This window comes from Pogona vitticeps, chromosome 3 (assembly GCF_051106095.1).
Source record: "Pogona vitticeps strain Pit_001003342236 chromosome 3, PviZW2.1, whole genome shotgun sequence".
Classification (NCBI taxonomy): domain Eukaryota; kingdom Metazoa; phylum Chordata; class Lepidosauria; order Squamata; family Agamidae; genus Pogona; species Pogona vitticeps.
Genome location: NC_135785.1, coordinates 783,212 through 805,900, shown reverse-complemented (window position 1 = coordinate 805,900; position 22,689 = coordinate 783,212). Strand labels below are relative to the sequence as shown.

General features: G+C 51.4%; 2 protein-coding genes across 8 annotated transcripts in view; one reads left to right on the top strand and one right to left on the bottom strand.

Moving 5' to 3' along the window:
- The window catches only part of ATP13A4 (ATPase 13A4), a 47,331-nt gene extending 27,983 nt beyond the window's left edge, over positions 1-19,348 (bottom strand). The window contains exons 1-5 of one of the 2 annotated variants that reach the window (XM_072996397.2): positions 18,472-19,348; positions 7,253-7,426; positions 2,608-2,745; positions 478-548; positions 302-373 (exon numbers count right to left, since the gene is read on the bottom strand). In XM_072996397.2, coding sequence (XP_072852498.2) covers positions 302-373; positions 478-548; positions 2,608-2,625 — 161 coding nt within the window. In that variant the 5' untranslated portion in view covers positions 2,626-2,745; positions 7,253-7,426; positions 18,472-19,348. Of the gene's footprint in view, positions 1-301; positions 374-477; positions 549-2,607; positions 2,746-7,252; positions 7,427-14,862; positions 14,996-18,471 lie in introns of those variants that run through there. The other variant, XM_072996395.2, reaches the window with a different exon arrangement.
- A 1,037-nt stretch (positions 19,349-20,385) lies between these two features.
- Positions 20,386-22,689, top strand: part of OPA1 (OPA1 mitochondrial dynamin like GTPase) — a 45,478-nt gene continuing 43,174 nt past the window's right edge. For all 6 annotated transcript variants that reach the window (XM_078390283.1, XM_072996404.2, XM_072996401.2 and 3 more), the window contains exons 1-2: positions 20,386-20,517; positions 22,290-22,605. In XM_078390283.1, the coding sequence (XP_078246409.1) occupies positions 20,489-20,517; positions 22,290-22,605 (345 nt within the window). In that variant the 5' untranslated portion in view covers positions 20,386-20,488. The remainder of the gene's footprint in view (positions 20,518-22,289; positions 22,606-22,689) is intronic.

Sequence of the window (22,689 nt, the reverse complement as noted above, 5' to 3'; positions counted from 1 at the left end):
ACTTTGCCACCAGCCACCACCTCCCAGATTCCAAGGAGAACTGCCGGCGCCACCCCCACCCCCACGTGCCTGTTGGCCTGGGCCCCTGGCATGAGGACCGGCGGCTGGCACCCTGAGAGCCATGCCCCGGCTGCTGTGGGATGAGCCCCCGGGGAAGGGAGGGAAGGGAGGAGAGGAGTCTCTCCAGGGAGCAGAATCCCCACGGTTTCTCTCGGGTGGCTGCCTGTTCCGTCCGCCGAGAACAGACGATGCTCGGAGAAGTGCCACCCCACAGAAACCCCTCTGTGTTCATGGAGGGTACCTGATCTCTTGCTCTCGGCTCCCCAGCCCCGACCCAAATTTGGCGTGGATCTCTGAGCCGTCCTCAAGGACTCTGAAAGGAAAAGCAAGCCACGTCGGCCCCAAAGGCCTCCTTCCCGTTTCCCCCCAGAATCCCCCTTGTGACCCCGGGCAGCAGCGCCAGGGGACGGGACTCACCCAACCTTCTGGAACCGTTTGGCCGAGAAATCCCAGGCGTACCGGATTTTCTGCACCGTGAGGCACCTCACCTGCAACGCAAGCGGAGGGGCAGCAGGCGGGGCGAAGGAAGCGCGGCTTCTGGGGGGGGCACCCTCAAAGTCAGGAGGGGGCCAAATTGGCTGTTAGGACGGTTTGGTTTAGGAAATCAAGCGCCTGAGGAGGGAAGTGGGGGGGCAGAGCAGGGTTGTGGGGGGAGACAGGCAGGAAAAGGGGCAGATAGGTTCCTTCCCCCCCCTTCCCAGGACCAGAGTTCAAACTCGCTCAAGGGAATCAAGTGAGGAGCAAAAGAAACTCTCTTCACAGGTCACAGGATTCACACACGAAACCCGCCGCCACACGCATTGGGAAAGGCCCAAAGACCAGCTCAGATGGCTTGAAACTGGCATCAGAGAGAGATCCATGGGGGGGGGCAAAAAGGGGAAGGCAGGCAACGCCAAGCTGCCCCTCAGAGCCCGGAAAGGGAGCTCCCACATGGCCCGTGGCGACGGTGGTGGCGGGATTCTGGGAGTCCTCATCCCTCCATCCCACCCCACCCAGCCTAAGAGAGAAGATGGGGCTTGACTGGGTGGGTGGGTGGAGGCGGGGTTCCCTGGGGGTTCTCCCAGGTCAGGCTATCTGTGGGAGACCCCCGCTCTCCTCCAGCCCCTCCCCTCCCATGATGGCAGGTGGCTTTCCAGGTGCCTTTTGGGGACGACACCCCTGCCGAGGGGACCGTTTGTTCGAGGATTAGGCCGCCTTTTCCCGGCGGGTTCTGGGCTTCGGCTTCCCTGCCGAGGAGCTGTACCCAAGAGTGGCTGAAAGGACCCATTCTTTGAAGGATTTGGGGATTGTTTCCCTGTTCCTGAAATACATCCCTTGAAGAATGTGAGCAATCCTGCCCACCAGCCGGGGTCCGCCCGACTACGGATGCTTAGACCGACCGGGTCCGGGACCTGTTGCATAAATTGGATGGAACCCCTGCGGAGCGAGCGGTGAGCCAGAGCCAAAGGTGGGGAAGTGTGTGTGGTGTGTGTGTGTGTGTGTGTGTGTGTGTGTGTGTGTGTGTGTGTGTGTGTGTGTGTGTGTGTGTGTGTGTGTGTGTGTGTGTGTGTGTGTGTGTGTGTGTGTGTGTGTGTGTGTGTGTGTGTGTGTGTGTGTGTGTACAAGGGAGGGGCCTGAAGGCACACTGACTTCCCCTCCTCCTATTGTCTGGTGCAAAAGGCTGTCAAAAAAAAAAAAACGAGAACAAGGGAGCAAGGAGAGGACAGGCCAGGACAGACCCTCCAGGGCAGAGCCAGGAAGGAGCAAGTGCAGGGAATGCTCTCCATGGGGGAGGTGGGGGGGGGAGGGGGGGAGGGAGGGAAGGTGTGGCCGGAGTGGCCGGGCAGGTTGCCTCTAAAAATGCTTTGGATTTTATACAGCTGCTTCTCAATAATGGGTCATTCCACAGACTTGCCTACCACTCTCCATTCAAGAACATCAGAGCCAGCAGGAGGAGGAAGAGGCTTTGAAGTGGATGATGGCCTTTTGCAAAGTCTGGCTGATGCCAGATGTCTCTTAAAAGAGCACATTCAAATCGTGGGTACAGACCAGAGGCCCACCTGTTTCTCCCCATCCTGTTGCCACCCCACGTCACCGTCACCACGCAAGGCGTAAGCATGAATGATTGTTCTACCGGCTGCGTCCTTTTAAAGCCATGGCTGGAAGTGAAGTGAAGACCTGTCCTAGAGCAACCTCCAGTCACAAAGAGATGCCCCCCCCCCCGTTTCTTCTGCCCCACGTGTTTTTTTCTCAGGTACACCTGGATTTCTCTCTCCGGCAGGGTAAGTCCCAACCAGGTGGCGCTCCAGTTCCAGCCTTTGAGCCCCGGGCATCCAGGCCTTGAGTCCACCTGCCGAGCAATCGGGGCTGGCCACCTTCCTGCCATCAAGAGGCTCTGGGCAAACTGAAAATGAGCCGTGAGGACTCCCCCACCCAGCCTCCCGCCCAGCAGGCCAGGGGTGAAGAACCCAACGGTCCGGCCCTTAGCCCGTAGCCCTGGGGGAGGGGCACCCGCCCAGCTTCCCGCTTTCCCCCCTCCCGCTCAGCAGCTTTTGAACTTCCACTCACTTTCAACTCCGGTTTCATTATGACTTCATTCAGGAGAGAACATTCGTCAGCCGTCAGAGGATGGCTGGAATTCGCAGGGATCGAAGCCGACAGAGAAATCCAGGTCACCTTCTTCTGGGTGTAAATCTGAAATTCATCCTGCAGAAAGAAGACAGCAGAAATCAGGGCTGGGATGCAGAAAGAGGATTCAAGCCACTATGGAGTGGAGGAAGGAGGCAACCCACCCACCCACCCTGCCCTACAGAACACCTCCGGCCAGGAGAGCCGCCCGCTCCATAGCCTGGCAGCCCCCCCCCAAATGATCATGGACGTCCAGCTAGGTGGCTGGAAGCAGGTGGTTGCAATAGATAAATGGTTGACTTCACAAAATCCTATGAGTTGTTCTCCTGATATCGTCTTTACTCATGTCTGCTACAGTACAATTAATTTTGCAACATCAGGAGCGTTTGAGGGCTGCTACCATGGAGTCTTCCAGGGTGCATGTTGAGGGATGTGGAAGCCGCTTGCTGTGGCCTGTTCTCCTTCACGCCCACAAAGGACTGTGACGATGAGAAAACTCCTGTTTTGGTTCTGCTTTGGTTCTGCCAACTCCACTCTGTACGCCATTAAGTGACTTCCAGGTAACCCAGTTCTCCATGCAGGCTGGACTCTCACGAGGTGACAAGTCCCTTGATGGATGGCATGTCCGTGGAAAATGGATGCCAACACCCAAATTTTAAAAGGAAAGGTCCTCAAGGTAAGAAGGCAAGCCTCCCCCACCTGCAGATCAGGTAGGGCCCTACGTACATCTTCTAGTCTTTCGCAATTAGCAGGTCTTGTGGAAGTACCCTGGCCAGTTTGAGATCTGCCAAAGTCTGAAGAACTTCGGCCTTAACTGTTCTGCCCACACTTGACGCATACAGGAGACTAGATCAAAGTCAGAATGCAACACAACATGACGGAACAGGGACTTCTTAAGAGACACTGCTGCCAAAAACAGTGGGATATGCTGGACAGACATCTAAGCAATATGTATTTTGGATATCAAACCCAATGAATACCTCCCAAACCCACCAGAATGGAACACAATGGCCCGGAGCAGCAACTTCTGAGTATGCTAACCCAACCAAACACATAACACACACACGTGCACACACGTTGCAAAAAACAGCCCAGAGCAAAGTAGTCACACTGTACTCAGCGCTACCTGTGCTGGATGGGGTTACACTCCCCCTGAAAACTCAGGCCCGCCGCTTGGGTGCACTCCTGGATTCATCCCTAAGCTTGGATGCCCAAGTCTCGGCAGTGGCCAGGAGTGCACTTGCACAGCTAAAGCTGGTGCGCCAGATGCGCCCGTTCCTTGAGATGTCGGATCTGGCTACAGTGACGCATGCCTTAGTTCCACCCCGTTTGGATGACTGCAACGCGCTCTATGTGGGGCTGCCTTGGAAACGTCAGCTGGTGCAAAACTCTGCAGCCAGACTGCTGACTGGGGCCAGCTATAAGGGAGCCTATAAGGCGCCTATTACAAGAACTGCACTGGCTACCGGTCCATTTCCGGGCCCAATTCAATGTGCTGGTCTTTAAAGCCCTCTACAGCTTGGGTCCAGGCTACTTGAAGGACCGTATCTCCCTATATGGGCCTTCTCGGCAATTGAGATCAGCAGAGGAGGCCCTCCTCTCGGCCCCATTGCCAGCCCAAGCCCAGCTGATGGGGACACGGGACAGAAAGGCCTTCTAGGTGGCCGCTCCCAGGAGATGGAACGTTCTCCCTCGGGAGATCAGGAGGGCCCCTGCCCTGTTATCCTTCCAAAAAAAGCTAAAGACCCATCTCTTCAGGCAGGTTTTTAACAATTATAACTGAATCCCTGAACCCGATTTTAGCAGGTAATTTTAAGCTTTTTCATACATTCATGTTTAATCTTTTAATTATATTTTAAATCATATATTGCTTAATATATCTTTTAATATTTAACTTTTCATGTTTTTAATTGTGTGAATTTTAATGTTGTGAGCCACGTTAGGTCCCTTTTTGGGAGAAATGCATCATCATCATCATCATCATCATCATCATCATCATCATCATCATCCATTCCAACCAAATTGACCTGACCTATCCAGCTAGAGCAGGGGTCTCCAAACCTTTTACCCTGAGGGCCACACTGGATGCTTTCAAGATCTTAGAGGCGCGAAGGAACAGGAATGTGCACACATATGTACGTGTAGATGTGTGCGCGCACACCCCTCCCCCGCGAACATGCTCCTGCCAGACGCACACATCCCCCCGCCCCTGCCCACCCGCACCCCCCGCATGTGCTTGGGGTTAAGGGAACGGGCTGGATAAAACAGCAAGGAGGGCGGATGGGTTGTACCGTGGGCCATAGTTTGGAGACCCCTGAGCTAGAGGGATGTGACACAACTAACTGGCCACAAAATGCCCCCCAGGAAGAGCATCCCAAGACCTTTTCCAGGCAGAACGTAAGTCTTGTGAAAATCAGCCCATAAAAGCAACTTTCGGGTTGGCCAGCCCAACCAAATTCACCAGCTGGAGAGAGAAAGGATGCAACCAACCATAAAACGCCCCCCAGGAACAGCACCCTGGTGCCCATTCACATCTCTTCACTCCACAACTCTGCTCCAGCAGGATGGGTCTGACTACAGCTGGATAGCCCAGCTGCGGTCCTAGCTTGATGTTGGGGCGCTCACTACCTTGGTGCATGCGCTCGTAATCTCAAGATTAGACCACTGTAACACGCTCTACATGGGGCTGCCTTTGAGGCTGTTGCGGAAACTCCAGGTGGTGCAGAATGCTGCGGCCCGATCACTTAGCGGAGTGAGAAAACACCAACACATTTCACCCACTCTGGCCGCACTGCATTGGCTGCCCATCGGATTCCGCATCGACTTCAAAGTGTTGATGCTCATGTACAAAGCCCTAAACGGTTTAGGACCTCGATATTTGGTGGAACGCCTACTCCCACCAAGGTCTACCCGTGTCACTCGTGCGAGCCAGGAGGTGAGGCTGAGGAGCCTGACGCCGAGGGAGGCCCGGAAGGAAAAGACAAGAAATCGGGCCTTCTCGGCGGTGGCTCCTCGCCTCTGGAACAACCTACCTCCGGAGATTCGCATGGCTCCCTCACTGGGTATCTTTAAAAATAAATTAAAAACATGGATGTTTCGGCAGGCCTTCCCTCCAGTCAATCCTTGATGCTTTTTTCCCTTCCTCTTCCCATTGTTTGCTCCCATCTTGTGAAATGTGTTTTACTATGTAGTAACTGTTTTTATATACATTTCTGTGTTTTTTTTTGCTGTAAGCCGCCTAGAGTGGTCTTAACCGACCAGATAGGTGGGATATAAATAAAATAAATAAATAAACTAAAATAAACTTAAGTTGGGCTGTCCGACTCGGAGGTCTCTCTTCCAAGCTGTTCTCCACAATATTGACTTTCTGCCTGGAATGGCTGCCAGAACTGTTGTTTCTGCAGATGATTTGCACTTTTCTGCATCTGTCTTATCCAGCCCAATGCACGTTGTGAATTTGGTTGGGTTATCATAGTCGGAGGTGGCCTTTCCAGGTCATTGTGCAGGTTTTGGGTTACAGAAAAAGCAATGTTCATTTGGTTTAAGATCTAAATTATTGTTTGGATGTGTGTCCGGCACATCCCACTGTTTTAGGCATCATCTTTTACTAAGAAATCTCCATTTTGTTCTGTTCCAGCTTTTCTATAGTCCCCACATTCAGCTCCCGCTAGAGGTTAGGTTCCTTTGGGGGAGAAATTTTGGGGTTGGAATGAATTTATTCATTTATTGGTTTAAAATATTTCTATCCCGCCTTTTTTCTTAAAAAGAACCCAAGGCGGGTTCTTTGACTGAAGTCAATCAATCAGTCAATCAAAGGGGTGATTCTGACGGGTGAAAGCCATCCGCCTATAGACTTTGCAACATCAGGGCATGAAAGGAAGAGCAAAGCCCAGCTCTTATGAGAGCAGCAGGTCCACCAAGTTGTTCTCAGTTCAGATAATAACATTTCAGGAAGCAATTTAGAAAAATTAAAAATTAAAAAAATTGCTGCCCTTCTCATGGCTCGGAGCAACACAACAGCTGCCTTTTCCTGATGCCAGGAATGGTTGCTTCTCGCCACCTGTTCAAGAAGAACCCCACAATCACCAAACAGGGTGCACTTTCAGTAATTAGGGTCAGGCTAATTGCTCTAGTCTTATCTACCCAAGAATGGACAGACTCCTTTACACGTGATGGTGAGCTCGGAGTCTAAAATATATTCCTCTGAGGCCTCATCCCCAATCTGGCACACTTCAGAGAATATATCAGATTTTTTTAAAGGCCAGCTGGTCCTACTTAGCATGGAAATTACAGCCATGATTGCAATTGGTGGTCCCAAGGAAAGAGAAGTAACAAAGAAGAATATGGTTCAAAATTTCTGAACAAAGAAAGAAGACTGTGAAATGTGTATCAAAATTATACCTGCAGCTATTAGAGGCACAAATAAATTTGGCAGGTGCCCATTCTCAACTTTCTCTGTGCCTGGGCAGATTCTTCCTACATGAGCTGTGGAGACCTGAACCCGAAGATCAATCCACAGGACCTTCGCTCTCGCCTCTAGGATGAGCGTTTAGGGAAGACGACGGGGAAAACGCAAGCCACCTACCGTTGTTCGTAGCAGGACGGTGTCGGCTTCCTCCAGGTCGCACGGCTGGCAGGTCGCCCAGACGCCCCACTCCGGCTTCCAGTAGAACACCAGCCAGAGGGCTCCGCAGGAGAGGACGTACCCAGCCAGGCACAGGGCCTTCCAGAAGCCCCGGGTTCTGTAGCCGAATATCTCCTGCAGGAAAGAGCAATGAAAAGGAGTGGGACATCCCCTTGTCACCCCCTTCCTTTCAGCACAGTCAAATCTCAGTCCACCCCAAACTCACCTGCTTGCAGGGGAGGAAGATCTCACCTTTGGACTCCCCCCTAGGACCTTGGAGAGTGGCTGCAGAGGACCCTGGGCGGAAGCTTCCCCCTCCCGCTATGGCTCTGCAGGAGGGGATTCTGGAAGTCCCTTCCTGCCTCCTTTGTACTGGAAACAAGGACCTATTCTCACAGGGACAACTGCTGCTGAATTCCCCCCCCCCCCCCGCTAAAGAAAACCTTAATAAAGGCAAGCAGAAGCCCTTAGGCCTGGACTCCAGGCTGTGCGTGTTGCAGGGCTGGCATTTTCTTGCAGGTTACAGATGGGTCTCTCCACCTAGATGATTTGTGTTGCCAGGGAAGCCGGGGCACAGAATATCATTCCATGGAAATAAACCTTTGGGGAAGGTTCTCATGCAGCAAATGGGGAGGTCCAGAAGCTCCCTCCCCCCCCCCGAACCAGCTTTGCACCCAACTAAAGAAGATCCCGCCAACCTAGTGGTTCAAAAGCATGCAAATGAGAGTAGATAAATAGGGACCACCTCGGTGGGAAGGTAACAGCGTTCCGTGTCTAAGTCGCACTGGCCACGTGACCACGGAAACTGTCTTCGGACAAACGCTGGCTCTATGGCTTGGAAACGGGGATGAGCACCGCCCCCTAGAGTCGAACACAACTGGACAAAAATTGTCAAGGGGAACCTTTACCTTTACCTAAAGAAGATACAGTTCACAACTAACCAGCTTTGTAGCCCTAAGAGATGAACTCATCTGTCCCTGGGTTCCGCTCTGTACTGTATTTATTGTGTTTACACATTATTTTATAGAATCATAGAATCGTGGAGTTGGAAGGGGGCCTCTAAGGCCATCGAGTCCAATCCCCTGCTCAAGGCAGGAATACAAATCAAAGCAGATCTGCCAGGTGATTGTCTAAGTTTCTCTTAAATGCCTCCAGGGTTGGAGCGCTCACCCACTCCCAAGATAGCTGGTTCCACTGTCGTTCTGCTCTGACAGTTAAGAAGTTTTTCCTGACATTCAATTGAAATCTGGCTTCCTGTAACTTGAGCCCATTGTTGAGTGTCCTCCACTCTGGGATGATGGAGTACAGATCTTGCCTCTCCTCTTTAGGACAGCCTTTCAAGGATTTGTCTTTTTTTCTCCAGGCTAAACATGCCCAGTTTTTTCAGTCTTCCCTCATAGGGCTTGGTTTCCAGCCCCCTGATCATCATCCTTGTTGCCCTCTTCTGAACTTGTTCCAGTTTGTTAGCATCCTTCTTGCAATATAGAGAAAGCAGGATGACTATGGTTAGGCTAAGATATATATCTCATATATATATCTTAGCCTAATCCTAGCTATCTTGCTTTCTCTAACTTGCTTTGCTGCATGAAAATTAAGTTTTAGTAGACAAGAATAGACAAAGGAGGGCGGCCTTCTGCATTCCATTGTTTGCAAGTAACTAGTCTAATTAGGAATTTGTCCTTGGTTACTGATAAGAGACACGGATGGCCTGTTGCCCAGGCACCTGCAGCCCCTCCTTTCCCCCTCCTTCTTCACACCCCCTTTGCCTCCCTTGTTTGATGGTGAACTTATAAAATGTATACTTCTGTACAGTATCTTGAGTGAGCTTCTTCTCTGCATGCTTTCTGCGTATGAAGTTTGCACCTCTTTGCTTGCTTTCAGCTGAAAATAAACAAGCATCTATTGGATCTCTCTGTCTCTGGCTGATTGATTAATGTGTTAGAGACAGGCAAAAAACCAGGAATTAGTCCTGGCACCCTTCAGTTCTTTTTGCAGCCACATCACAACTGTTGGCTCATATTCAGCTTTTGATCTACTACAATTCCTTCTCACTCATATTACTGAGCCAAGCATCTCCCATCTTGTAACTATGCATTTGGTTTTTCCCCCTAGGTGTAGGCGTTTGCACTTTTTTTCTGTTAAATTGCATTCTGTTGTTCTCGGCCCAGTGCTCAAGCCCATTAAAATGTTTTTGAATGCTGTTCTTGTCTTCCAAGGTATTAGTGATTCCACCCAATTTTGTGCCCCCTCACTCCTTCACTCACTTCTCTGCGGATGTTGTCAGGAAACTTTCTACCCAATATTTGTATGGCTGTTCACCTTATTTTGAACAACCCTAGATGGGAGGCCTGGAAAAGATACACGTTTGCAGAAGTACCATAGATATGAACTGTCTTCACACCAATGTACAAAAATGAACCAACCGTGGACATTTGCACACTTGGGGAGCAACCAAGGAGCAAAGAGGTTCTGGTTACCCAATGAGTGGAGTGACACATTCATGGATTCTTTGCATTGCATTCAGCAATTATATGGTTAGAAAGCCTTTCTTCCAAGATGCTGGGTGATTTGCATATCATTCCATGGAGGGAGCATTTACATTGCTTTTAACTGTATCAGTTCATTTCTTTCTATTTGAACCATTATAGCAGGCTTCTCTGCTCTTTAATCTTGTATCGATTCATTTTCTCTACTGTTTCTTGGGGCGATTAGCCCCCCTCTGTCCTTCTTTCTTTAAATTACCAATGCTGATATGTTGATTAAGTGGTACAAGCCTTGTCCCCTTCTTCTCTTGTCGTTTCCCTTCTTTCTTTACTCACTCACCCCTTTTCTTATTTCCTTGCAAATTTCTCAGTTCTCTGCTTTTCATTTTTCTTTTCCCTTTTTTCTTTTCCCTTTCTTTACAATTCAAAGCAGGAAATCTGAAGCCCTAGTTCACCTGGAAGTGGGGGGGGATGCTGTCTCCTTCTGAGCAATGTATTTATGTTGGTTTTGTCACAACGGCAGCTACTATTTATCGATTTATCAATATCCCTTTTAGAAAACAATTTTTAAAGGGTACAAACACAGTGGCCATAAGGTGGCCACAGCACCCAGAAACCCAACCCCTTTGCAAAGGAAATAAATCAACAGCAACATTCACACATGCCGAAACAATAAGGAATGAACTGATACATCATCGGTAGGATTTAGAGCAACCCTCCTGGCGAGGGAGAAATAAACTGATGGCCAGGGCAAATGAATTAATATTGGCCATGCCTCGTCTGAACAAAAAATTATGAAACAATCTAAATAACTGTCCAGTCAGTATAACTGGAGTGCTTTTGGCAGGTGTGATCAAACCCTTATAAACACAGTTGTCCGGAAGCTGTTGGCACCCACGGAGAAGGTGAATGGCTGCTGAACAACCCTCCCCTCCAAATAAAACCCAAGATCTTGGGCATGCCGACCGCTGAACTCCTTGCCAGGTGTAGAAATCCCTTGGCGGCTCCTTGACCAGCCATGCGGTGTCATTATGGAATGAAGGGAAAGGCATGTGTCACTGCTGCTGGTGAGGATTTGCATTCTAGAATTTTCTTTGCTTCTTTCTTTTCTGGCTTAGTTTACTAAACTGTTTACGCTGCTAGGACTGAAGGTGTGACGTGGCAATGGGTGGGTGACTGAGTTCCACCAGAAGGGACTTTGCTTGGCTAGGTCAGCCCACGGCTGTTTCCATTTCACCCTTGGAGAGAATAGATTTTTTCCATGGTGATCCTGAAGTAGACCAATAAATCCACAGATTCTGACAAGGATCAGGTTAGAGAGTCACCCAAAGGTGACCCACCTTTGGTCAGTCATGGATTGGACCGGGGATCTCTGCACATCCCTAAGACGTGCAATGCCTTATCCATGAGAGGGAGGCCCTCTTATTTCAACAGAGAAGCCGGGCATCGGTCCCAGCCTCTGGGCTCACAGAGAAGGGAAGAAAGCAAGGTGTGTGTGTGTGTGAGAGAGAGAGAAGACTGGGTTCGGAAACCAGACTGCCCCCACCTGTCTAGCAGGAAGGGCGAAGGCCAGTTTTGTTCCAAGCTGGGGTGATACTTCCAATCCAAACAGATCATCTCTCTAATCCTTTGAGTCATTCTACCCCATTTTTCTTTTCTTCTTCCTCATCCCCCCTTATTGCAACCTTCTTTCACACATAACTCATAGAGTTTAAGAGTTGGTCCCTAATCCTCCCTGGGTTCCTTTCTGGAAATTGTGCTGAAAGAATTTTCGGTCTCCCTTTGCTCATATGCCTTGGAGTTAGAATGTGAGAAGAACCCTGGGGCTGGTTCAGGTCAGAGCAGGTCACAGTCCCTCCCTCTCCCAGTCTCTCTCTCTCTCTCTCTCTCTCTCTGGGTGTTGTCAAGTAACCTCAACACCATGTTTCACAGACATGTCCTTGGTTATTCAGCCCTTCTGCTGACTTGAGAACCTGCAACAGAACAGAACCCTTGCTGGATCCGCCCAGTTGCTCTTCCATCTGCCCAACTGCCAGCCAATCTTGGGGAGCTTGCTAGCAGGGCAGGAGCATGCGCGTACAAACACACACACAGAGAGAAGAGAGAGAGAGAGAGAGAGAGAGAGAGAGAGAGAGAGAGAGAGAGAGAGAGCCTCCAACTCATACTTCCACCCTGCTAATGCTGTAGAGAGACACATAGCTACGTGTCTAGTATGACCAGATAGGCGGGATAGAAATAAAATAAATAAATAAATAAATAAATAAATAAATGATTGCTTGTCTTTTTCATCAAAACATTATACAACCTTTACTATTTATTTATTTATTTATTTATTATTTATTTATTTTATTTCTATCCCGCCTATCTGGTCGTACTAGACCACTCTAGGCGGCTTATAAACATCTGTAAAAATATAACTTAACTCATCGTACTTAGACATTTGGTATTTGTCATACATGTTCTGGACTTATTGACCAACATATTTTCTCTAGTAAATGACTAATTCTCTCAATATTACACTATTACATTCATGAGCCCTAACTGCCCCTATTAAAACCTGTCAGTTAGAACTTTATTGTTGTAGGTTTTTCAGGCTGTTTGGCCGTGTTCTGAGGGTTGTTCTTCCTAACGTTCTGCCAGTCTTTGTGACCGGCATCTCCAGAAGACAGGAGTTAGAACTCTGTGCTCTGGTATAGTTTTGTGGGATAGTTGAGTATTTATAGCTGTGGGATCAGCATTTGTCCTTTTCAGGAGATTGGGTGATTATGGTGATCAGCTTGTTTTTTTGTTGTGGGTGTATTGTTATGATAAGGGGGAGACTGCAAAGTTTCCTCCTTTGGCTAAGACTGAGGTTTCTTCCAGGGAGAGTTGGCGTTCAGATAAGTTGATGATGATGCACGAGGAGTCTAGTGTAGGTTTCAGTTAACTTGTTTGGCATTAGTTGAATTTTTGTTTTTGTTTGGCTTTGTGGTTCTTAGCCACACAGCCAGACAACGTTTCCTCCTTTGGTCTTAGCCAAAGGAGAAAACTTCGCAGTCACACCCAGTAAAATTCCAGTAGAAGACATCAATGCCAATGTGGAATCAGCATTATATCATCTTCCAGAAGGAAAAGCAGAAGAAATAAGAGGTGAAGTGACAAGGATCCTATGAAAAGCAAAAAACCCAAACAGCAACATAACAAGAAAGGAGACAAATGCTATCAAGTCCCTAACTCGGATCCTAAACTCAGATCCTATCATCATCCTGCCACCAAACAAAGGCAACACCACAGTAATTATGCAAACAGAAGACCACAAGGACAAAATCAGGGAACTTCTAGAGCCCACCACTTACAGAAAACTGAAAAGGGACCCAATCAACAAAATCACAAAACAAATAAACATGCTGATCAAGAGTTCCTCCCTGCATCCCAACGTCCTTCAACAGAAGCTCTCCCACCAAGACTATATGGACCCCCTAAAACCCACAAAGACTCAATCCCACTCAAGCCCATTGTAAGTACCATTGATTCCCTGACATATGAATTAGCAAAATACCTAGCCACCCTCCTACAGACCCACATTGAACAAACCTCATCCTACATCAGAGACTCAGGACATTTCATAAACAAAATCACCACCCTAAAACCCAACCCCAAGGACAGACTGTTCAGCTTTGATGTAGTATCCCTATTCACCAAGGCACCGATAAAGGACACTCTGACACTCCTCCAGCAGATCTTTCCAGTAGACATCAAGTCCCTTTTCCAACACTGCCTAATGACCAGCTACTGTCAGTGGGATAATGACTTCTGTGAACAGACCATGGGGGGAGGAAGGTGGAGAAGATCAAAGACAGCAGAGGGAGACTGAGCATGAGATGGATTCATGGTATGAGGGAAGCCAAGGCCTTGAGTTTGCAAGACCTGAGCTAGGCAGCAAAAGGGCGGGGAGACCTTTGGGAAGTCCTTCCTCCGAAGAGGCACACACACACACACACACACACACACACACACAGAGAGAGAGAGAGAGAGAGAGAGAGAGACCCCTCCCCTTGTTAGCTAGGGATCAGTCGTATGCTTTAATCAGTTCCATTGGGCTGTATTTATGGTTGTGGTTAGAGACAGGCATAAGCTGAACGACAAACAAAACAAAAAACCCACAAAAAACCAAACCCATGAACTGGGCTGCTTTGTGGTTTGGTTCGTGCATTCTGCTTTAACGAAACCAAGTGCCCAACTTTTTTTCCCATCCAGCGCTTCATTTTGCTTTGGCTGATAGGCTGGTGCATGAAGATGGTGATGGCAGAGGAGGAGGAGGAGGAGGAGGAGGAGGAAAAAGAGGCCGGACCAGGGAGGGAGGTGAGGGGACAGTGGGAAGGGGCGTTAGGTTCCCCTTCTCCCCCCAGGCATGGACTGGAAAAGGGTTCATGGGTGGTTTGTGGTTCGTAGATCACGAACCGCTGCAATTTGGCCGTTTCCCCACTTCGTGCCCATCTCTAGTTGTAAGCCTCCATTTCATGACATGATGACTTACTTCGCCCATTCAAAAAAATGAGATGGAAGGACCCAAGGGCGCTCAGGTGATCTTCATGATGACCCTCCTTCGGGTCTTGAGTCCCTCCACCCAGCCCCAGCCCCTCCCGTGATCCCCTTCTGGGTCCCCGAGCAATTTGCTCCCTGCAAAGGATCCACAGGAGGAGGAAAGCAGCGGAAACAATGCCCCCCCCCCCCCCCGGTTGCCTGGTACAGCTGGGAGACTGAACTCATACTGCGAGGAATGCGAGAGGCAGCCCCGAGGCAAAACAGGCAGGGTGCGTTCATAAAGCAGTGCGGAGCAAGCGAGATTTCACCAGATATTGCCCTTTGGCTTTATAGTTAGTCCAGAAACCGACTGAAGAGGATGAGATCCACTCTTTGTACGTGGGACGCTTTCCTCCTGGGCCGGTGCCTGAGTCCGTGTGGAGCAGCCCATGCCGCCAGGAGTCCTGGGCAACCTCAAAAACCAGCCAGCCTTATTGGCCGGAAGCCTTTCCAGCCCGGTGGAAACCCTGGGCCAAAACACAACGGCCAGCATCCTGTGGGTTAGATTGCGAGTAGGAGACTTACCATCTCCGCATCTTCTCCCTCGTTGAGAAGAGGATGGCCGTCCCGCGCATGGCTCTTCCCCATGAGGCCACTGGCAAGGCAGCCCTCCTGGGTCCCCACCCCCTGAAGCCCCTCCTGCCCTTGGTCTGTGCAAGAGGCACACTCGCTGGACCTGCAGGAGCCACCGGGCGCCTTATATGCCCGACTGCCTTGTCAGGGACACACCTTTCTTCCCTGACCGGGCCAGAGCCCAGGCGGCTCCTCCCCAGGGCTTCAGGTAGCTTCCTTCTTCTTTGAAGGCTCCTTCCTCCCTCCTGGGCTGCTGCTCACCTGTCATGGCCAGAGGGGGCATGGGGGGTGGCGGTGGCGGAGGAAAAGAGCTTCAGCCTCAACTCTGTTTGGCCCCCCTGCCGGCTCTGGGGACAGGCCAGGAGAAGGAAGGCTTTGCCCAGGGAGATTAGAGGAATTTATCTGAGCTGCAGAGTGTGTTTGAGAGAAGCAGAAAAACAGGTCTTGTGCCATCTATGGACATGTGTGTGTGTGTTCTCTCTCTCTCTCTCTCTCTCTCTCTCTCTCTCGGTCTATACAGATAACTTGAATCTTGCCAGACGTTGCAAAGCTTGAAAGTAAGCGACTCACTTTCCTCTGCATGCTGGGAACCTACGCAGACAAGCTTGGGTTGATTTGTGCACACAGGCTTGGGTTTCAGGAAGCTGTTTGGATGCCAACAAAGTTTTCTCAAAACTCAGCTAGGGACCTATTTATTTATTTTTGGACAACAACTCCTGGAGTCTGGGCACTGTACATTTTGGGGAAAGGAGTCACGTTTCAGAGCTGACTGAGGACCTCAGCCGAATGGCTTTCAATCCCTCTACTTTGCTTCTGCTGGATCCCAAGGAGACCGAGTGATCCTTGGATTCGTCTGGAGAGAAGAGAGCTGGTGGTGGTGGAAGGAGGCTGCAGAACGGGGGCTGGTTGTTTCCCCCCTTCTTTATTTGCGTGGAGGCTCACGGCAGTGGTTCCTTGGGAAACCGAAGCAGAACCACCTACCCTATGTCTCTCTCTTGGTGGGGGGGGGACCCACACTTCCTTGTGAGGTGCAAATGCCTCAAATTCATCACAGCAGATGTCTGGGCAAAGGCTGCTTGTGTGAGTTAGGTTGCAAATGTCAGCTGGGAGGATGCGGTCTCCGGCACCATCCCTTGCATCAGGGTTGACTTTTCCATTTTTGTAAATGGCCTCCTTGTCTAACAATCTTGGACAATAAGCAGCTTCCCTGACGGGCTGCAGACTAACCTGCATAACCTCAGGCCCCAGAGAGGCACCTTGCTTTCCTAGCTCATTTCGGTAGGTACTTCGACACTTTCGAACAAGCAATAAACAAAGGAGAGGGTTGGGGTGGTCAACTCTACTTGTTTGCAAACTCTTTGAAGTGGCAGAAACAGGAGATAGACCTGAGAACCAAACCGGATGTAAAAGTTCCGTCTTCCCAGGCAGGCTCTGCCAGGTCTACATAGAAAGTCTGCATGCATTTCCATTTTTGTGTATGCTCCAAGCAAATAAATAAGCCAGCCAGCCCCGAGGCAAGCTAAGGAGAAGCCAGAATTTAGGAAGCTTGAGGACATGGGCCAACGGGCCATCTCAGGCGAGGCTGGCCAAGCATCGAACCTTCACCCACAGGGAAAGAAGGACGTCCAAAGCAGACAAGACCTCAGAGCGCATTTAAGACCAAGGCCAGAATCCTGTTGACTCACATGATCACAGAAGGGATATTGCACAAGCTTCGCCTCTGCCTCCACAGGGATTCCTTCAGGCAACCTGCCAGAGGCTGGCTGTGAAATCAGGGGTACGTCCAGCCCGACGGAGGGGGACGAGTGTCACCCAGTTGCCCTCTTATGCACAGTGTTTGTGAACAGGATTCCAGCCCAGCAGATCGATTTCAGCACGTTTTCATGGATTCCCACCCATTTCTCCACCGGAACAGGACTCTGTCGATCAGAAAATTTCTGTACACCATACCAGTAAGACTCTTCTTTCTATTCGGTTATGCTAAAACAAACACAGCTCTTGAAAAATACACCAGCCTAACTCACACATAGGTGGGTTTTGAGTTGAATGCTTGAATATCTGTATCCATTTTAGTTTAGATTGCTCTGGATGGAAAGTGTGGCATGGATTATGAATGTCAACTAGGACACGGGACACCTGGGTTCAGATTCCTACCTGAACAAGGGAACTCACTGGAGAAGTGTGTGGTAAAGATTCTTCAAGCATTTAAGCACATGCAGGAAATTCTGGATTACTGTACTTAGTTGGGAGCAACCTTATGGAGCATAACAACAAACTCTGGATTGCTACTTAATTAAAAAAAAAACATGAGGGATCATTAGGTGCAGGGAACGCATATGATCCCTTCAAGTAAATAATGAAAACAGACCTTGATAGTGGAGGGGCTTTTCTAAGGCTCCACATAGCTCCCTCTGCTTTTCTATGACCGGGGGGGGGGGCGGCTGCTCACCCTCCTGGCTCCTGTAGCCCACCACGCCTGTCCCCCTGCCTCCCTCTACAAGCTGCCACAGGTCTGTGCTGTCCATGGACCTCTGACTTCGAAGGTTCTTTCCCTCTGTCTCCTATCTTCCCAGCCGTCCCATCTCCATAAAAAGGAAAACAACCATCTGACTTCCTGTAAAGGGGGGGGACATTTTTTTTCTCCACCTGGGATTTGGAAATACCAAAGGTACACATTGCTCCCTGCTGGCTGTTGAAGGATAGGGATGTCCACGTGGGTGGCCAACAATTAACCTGCAGCAGTCCGAATGCTACAGGTCAGGCTGCAGTGCCACGAAGATGGCGGTGACGCACTGAATGGACAGGGCATGGAGGGGCAAGAGCCGAGAACATGACTTGAAAGATGGCTTTATTCTGAGGGCGCACCTTTCGTTTCTTTGTTTATCTGATTGTCACCGGCCCTTGGCCAAGGCTCTGGAAAGCAACCCATACACCCAGCATAAGCAGATTCCCACCTATGCACGGCACGCCCACCCACCAGAGAAGGTAAGGCACCAGCCCCAACTCCCAGGTCTTCGGGGGGGGGGGCAGAAGGAAGGCAAGAGCAGAGAGCTGGCTCAGTTTTCAAAGTACGTACGCAAGCACACAAATGAAAGGAGGAGGGGGAGGAAGAAGAAGAGGGCTTCTGATAAACAGGAACTGGGAGCCCGAGTCTCATAACCAACTGGGGATGGTGCTGGGAGACACCCCCTCCATCCAATCCTTTGATCTCTTTCACTCCAGTTTTGTTCTCTGCCTTCCTCGTTCCACTCCCTTTTTAAGCCTCGGTCACGCAGAGGTCAATCTGATGACCCGGGACTAGGTGACGATCAGTTTCCCAGAAAAAAAAAAATAAGAAGTTGTTTCCTACTTTCTGTCCCTTCCGAAAGGGCTCCTGCTGACGGGAATTTGCATACCCCTTTGCACAGATCAGTGCGACTTCCTAAGCCACACACGAGAAGAGCACTGACCCAAGTGAGGGTCCTCCTTTGATCAGAGGGGCCATCCAGATGCCCCTGGGGAGCCCCCGAGTAGTACAGGAGTGCGACTGCCCCCTCCAGCTTGCCTTTCCAGGCAACCCACCTTCTTCCCCTTGTTCCTGTCCTGTATCTGAGGCCATCATCACGCCCACGCAAATCCCCGCTCACAACAATGTTGTCGGGCTGCCAACAATGTTGTCGGGCTGCCTCGGAGCAGCTCCTCCGGCTGCTCTCCAGCCGTTCTCCATTCCTCAAGTCCTTATCCCTTGATCAGATCTGCACTTTCAGCTTCTCTTTACGTAACCAAAGTGTGTTACTTTTCTGCATGTTATACATTTTATGATTTCATGGCCTTCAATTCATTTGTTTTACCACGTTTTTTTTCAGTGGTCGACCCATAAATCTAATACCTTTTTAGCATCCTTGAACCAACATGTTTTTTTAATCCTTTTATCTGATTTTAAAAGAACCTGTTTTAAAACCCACAATTCCATACCATACAGTAGAACAAGTCCCTTGGGTAAAACTGGCTGGAGCTTATTGTCACGTCAGATGGCCAGGGACCCCCTCAGCGGAACAGGTTCTGCCTTCTTTTGTGCCTGCTGACCCTGCTTCCCCTCACTTTCACTTTTAGGGCTTTCAGGAAGGAGAAGATGCTGCCCTCTTTCTCTGTGCAGGAGACAAAGACTTGACACACTGGCCCTGGAGGCAAAAGGCGATGGGTGTGTGTGTGTGTGTGTGATCATGCTCTCCGGCAAAAAGGAAAAGAAAGCTGGTTGTTTTCCCTTTGATGGCGATGGGGTGGCTGAGAAGACACAAGACGGTGTGGAGTAATCCTCAAAGTCAGATGTCAGGATGAACCAAACAGATCAACAGCGAACCTACCAACTTCCAACGACCCAGAAAAGAGAGGGAATGAAATACTCGGCCGAGAGGTCGGTCTCCCTCTGAATTTCAAAAGTCAGAAGAAATTATTGGTTAGCATTAGATAGAGATAGATAGACAGACAGACGGACGGACGGACGGACGGCACCTCAGCCCAGAAAATGCCCCTCCCAGTTCCTCAAACCAGAAAGCAGGCCAGGCTGCAAATAAAACTCCCACAACCGGTCCCTGACAGGTAGGAAGAGCCTCCCTTCTGCCTAGCCAGCCACTGGGGGTGGGGTGGAGGCAGTGAGGAGGGGGGGTCAAGCCAGCTCCTCTGAGACTGAGGCCAACAGGCAGGGGAGTGCAGGAGACCCCCCTCCACACACCCTCTTTCCTTCCAGGAGGACCCCACCCACCTGCAAAGGGGGAGGGGGTTGGCTGAGCCCCTCCCCTCCCCTCCCTCCCTCTTCTAGCAGCAACGGGGGGCGGCGGTCCTGTCCTCCCTGGTCTTCCCAGGATGAGGGCCTGGGGAGGGGAGGGGGCCTCTCCAGACCCCTCTCCTCCTTCCATGCACATCCCCTCCCCGAGCCACACACACACCCCTGAGACCACAAACAAACACACACACACACACACACACACACAGACACACAGACACAGACACGCCCTTCTTCCAAGCCGCAGCCTGCTTTCTTGGATCAAGGCGCCCCCTCCCCTCCCCTGCCCTTCCAGGGGCAAAGTGACTCTGCACATGGTCAGGAGCTACGCGGACTCTCCCAGAGGAGAGGGCGGAGGGCGGGGGCCCGATAACCCTGGACGACCCTGCCGGGTTGTTGTGTGCGGCGCCTTTCCCGGCCTCGGCCCCACCTCTCTCTGGGGACGGGGCGGGGGGGCGCTATCTGACAGGCGCCCCTGGACACCGCCCCTCCCTCCCCATCCAACAACCCCCCCGCCCACTGCAGGGGAGGCGCTGCTTCCTGCCTTCCCCCTCCCTCCCTCCCCCTCCCGAGGGAAGCAGAGAGTCCCTCTTCCAAACACCCGCGGTGTCAGTCTGCAGGTTCGTAGGTCTACGTTCCAGGCGCCGGTCCGTCCCTCAATCCGCTCCCCCTTTCCCGCGCCCTCCCGGAACCTCAGTGCCGCCCCTCGCCGGAGCTGTTTGGCCGCCGGACCGACTCGGCGTCGCGCGGAAGCGGAAGGAGAAGGCGGCGGAGAAGGAGGGCGAGGGTGGCGCGTCTCGTCTCGTCTCGGCAAGGATGTGGCGGGCGCGGGCGGTGGCCGCCTGGTCAGTGCGAGCGGGGCCGGCGGTGGTGGTGGGGGGCAAGGGGAGGGTGTGTATGTGGGGGGGGGGAAAGCCTCCTTTCCCAGGCCAGGCGGTTGGGGGGGGGGAGGGAGTTGGTTCCCTCCCTCCTTCCTTCCTTCCCTCCCGGCGGGGAGAAAGGGGTTCCCGGCCTCCAGGGCCTGCCTGAGCCTTCGGTCCCAGCAGGCAGGAACGGGGTGGGTGGGGGAACCTGGCCTTTCCCACGCCGGGAGAAGGGGCGGAGGAGGAGCTGTCATGGTCGGCCCTTGTGGGCGCCCGCGGGGCCTCGGCCGGGTCCAGCCTCAGGGGTCCCCGGGCGGCCCTTGTCAGGCGAGAACGCGCCCAGACGCACACGCGCACACACACCCACAAACCCACACGCAGAGACATCCGCACCGCCGCGGGCAAGGCTTTTCGGGGGGGGGGGGGAGGGAGGAGGACCCTTCCAGGCGTGGCAGGGGCGGCCCGGCCAGCCGGCGGGCGCCCTCCCTCCAAGTGCCCTCCTCTAAGGCTGAAGTGGCCTCTGGGCGCCTCGGGAAACAACCGTGCAGCTTCTTTCCTGGGGGGCTCCTTGAGCCGGGATGGCGTCTGCTGGTCTGGGGTGGTTTTGCTGCCCGCCGGTTCTTCCTCTCAGGATCCGAAAGGAAGCGACTGCGTCCCTATCTTGATGGCGGGGCCCTCACCACTTCAGTGCATGCGCTTGCAGTCTCGAGATTGGACTACTGTAATGCGCTCTTCGTGGGGCTACCTTTGAGACTGACATGGGAGCTTCAGATGGCGATGGCCAGACTTCTCAGTGGGAGGAGGAAATATCAGCATATCTCCCGCACTCTGGCTAGCCACCCAGACAGAGTAGACTTCCATCTAGATGGGCAGGGACATACTGTAAATCTAATAAATAAATAAACAGCGCTAAGCCATGGCAAGGTGTCTTTCAAGGGGGGAACTCTTCCAGCCCCACCTCGATGAGTTGGACCAACCAAGCCTTCCCTCACTCTCACGATGGGCACTGAAGGATGATGGTTCAGCCTCGTCTCGAGGGGCCACCTCTTTCTCAGCCCAGATGGAGTCTCTCCTTTTGTGTGAAAATGGGCTTGCTGGGTAGAATTAAAAGGAACTGGTTCTGGTGCAGGAGCCACTTTAGGGGCTGTCTTGGTCCCTTGATGAGGCCTTCTCCTTGGAAGGAGGAGGGCTGCCATGTCTGTTTTTCAGCTTGGTTTTGGTCTGTCCTTTGCCAGGCCAAAGCCGTCTTGTCCTTCGATTCCTCCAATCCTTTGATTTCAGGTTCTGTTGGACATGGCCAAAGCTCTGTGTGGGGGCAGTTTTTCCCTCACTTGGGGGGACCTTCCATGGGGCAGCCTCGTAATTATAAACCTGCACTGAAGCTGTGACTAACACTGTGTCAGACTTTGGGGAGCCTAATAGCTTACTGTGCATTTGTGATATTTCAGCAGGTTGCTTTTATTTAATTAATTGATTTTAAATGTTGTTACTCTGCCTTTCTTTTTAAAAGGACCCAAGGCAGCACTGTGTAAGGTACTGACCTGACAGAAATTCTCCTGCCCTTGGGAAATCTGCATCTTCTTGTGAGGGACGCCTGTGGCAGTTCAGGGGGGTGGGTGGGGGAGGTTCCTGCTGTCAACAGGTTCTGTCTATCTTGTGCAGTTCTGTGTGCTTTCAAGCCTGGGAAGGTGCTGAAATGCCAAGTAAAGCCACAACGCTGCAGTGTGAATAGGCCCCTGTCTTTTCTTCTCCAGCCTCCTGTGCCGAAACCTAGTCAATGGGACCTATGGAACGAGAGGACGGCCACCGCTACAGAAACTGCATCTCGCTTCCCGGAGCATCCATCATTCCCGCCATCCAGTTTCCAAGTTTCGGAGGCTTCCATTGCAGGCGTCCACGCCCCAGTTCTCTACTCTCAGTCGCCTTCCTGGGTGTAAAGCCAGACTTGTTGTAAAGTATGGATACCAACCTCGCCGGCACTTTTGGCTAGCCAGAGTGGCGTCAAGGCTTCTAAGGCTTCGGTACATCCTCCTCGGATCTGCCGTGGGCGGAGGCTACACAGCCAAAAAGGTAGGCCTGGGGACAGTCGGGGGTTGCAAAGGCCTCGGCTCTGGGCATTTGCTTTTGATGCTCACCGCACGGTCTAGCGCCATC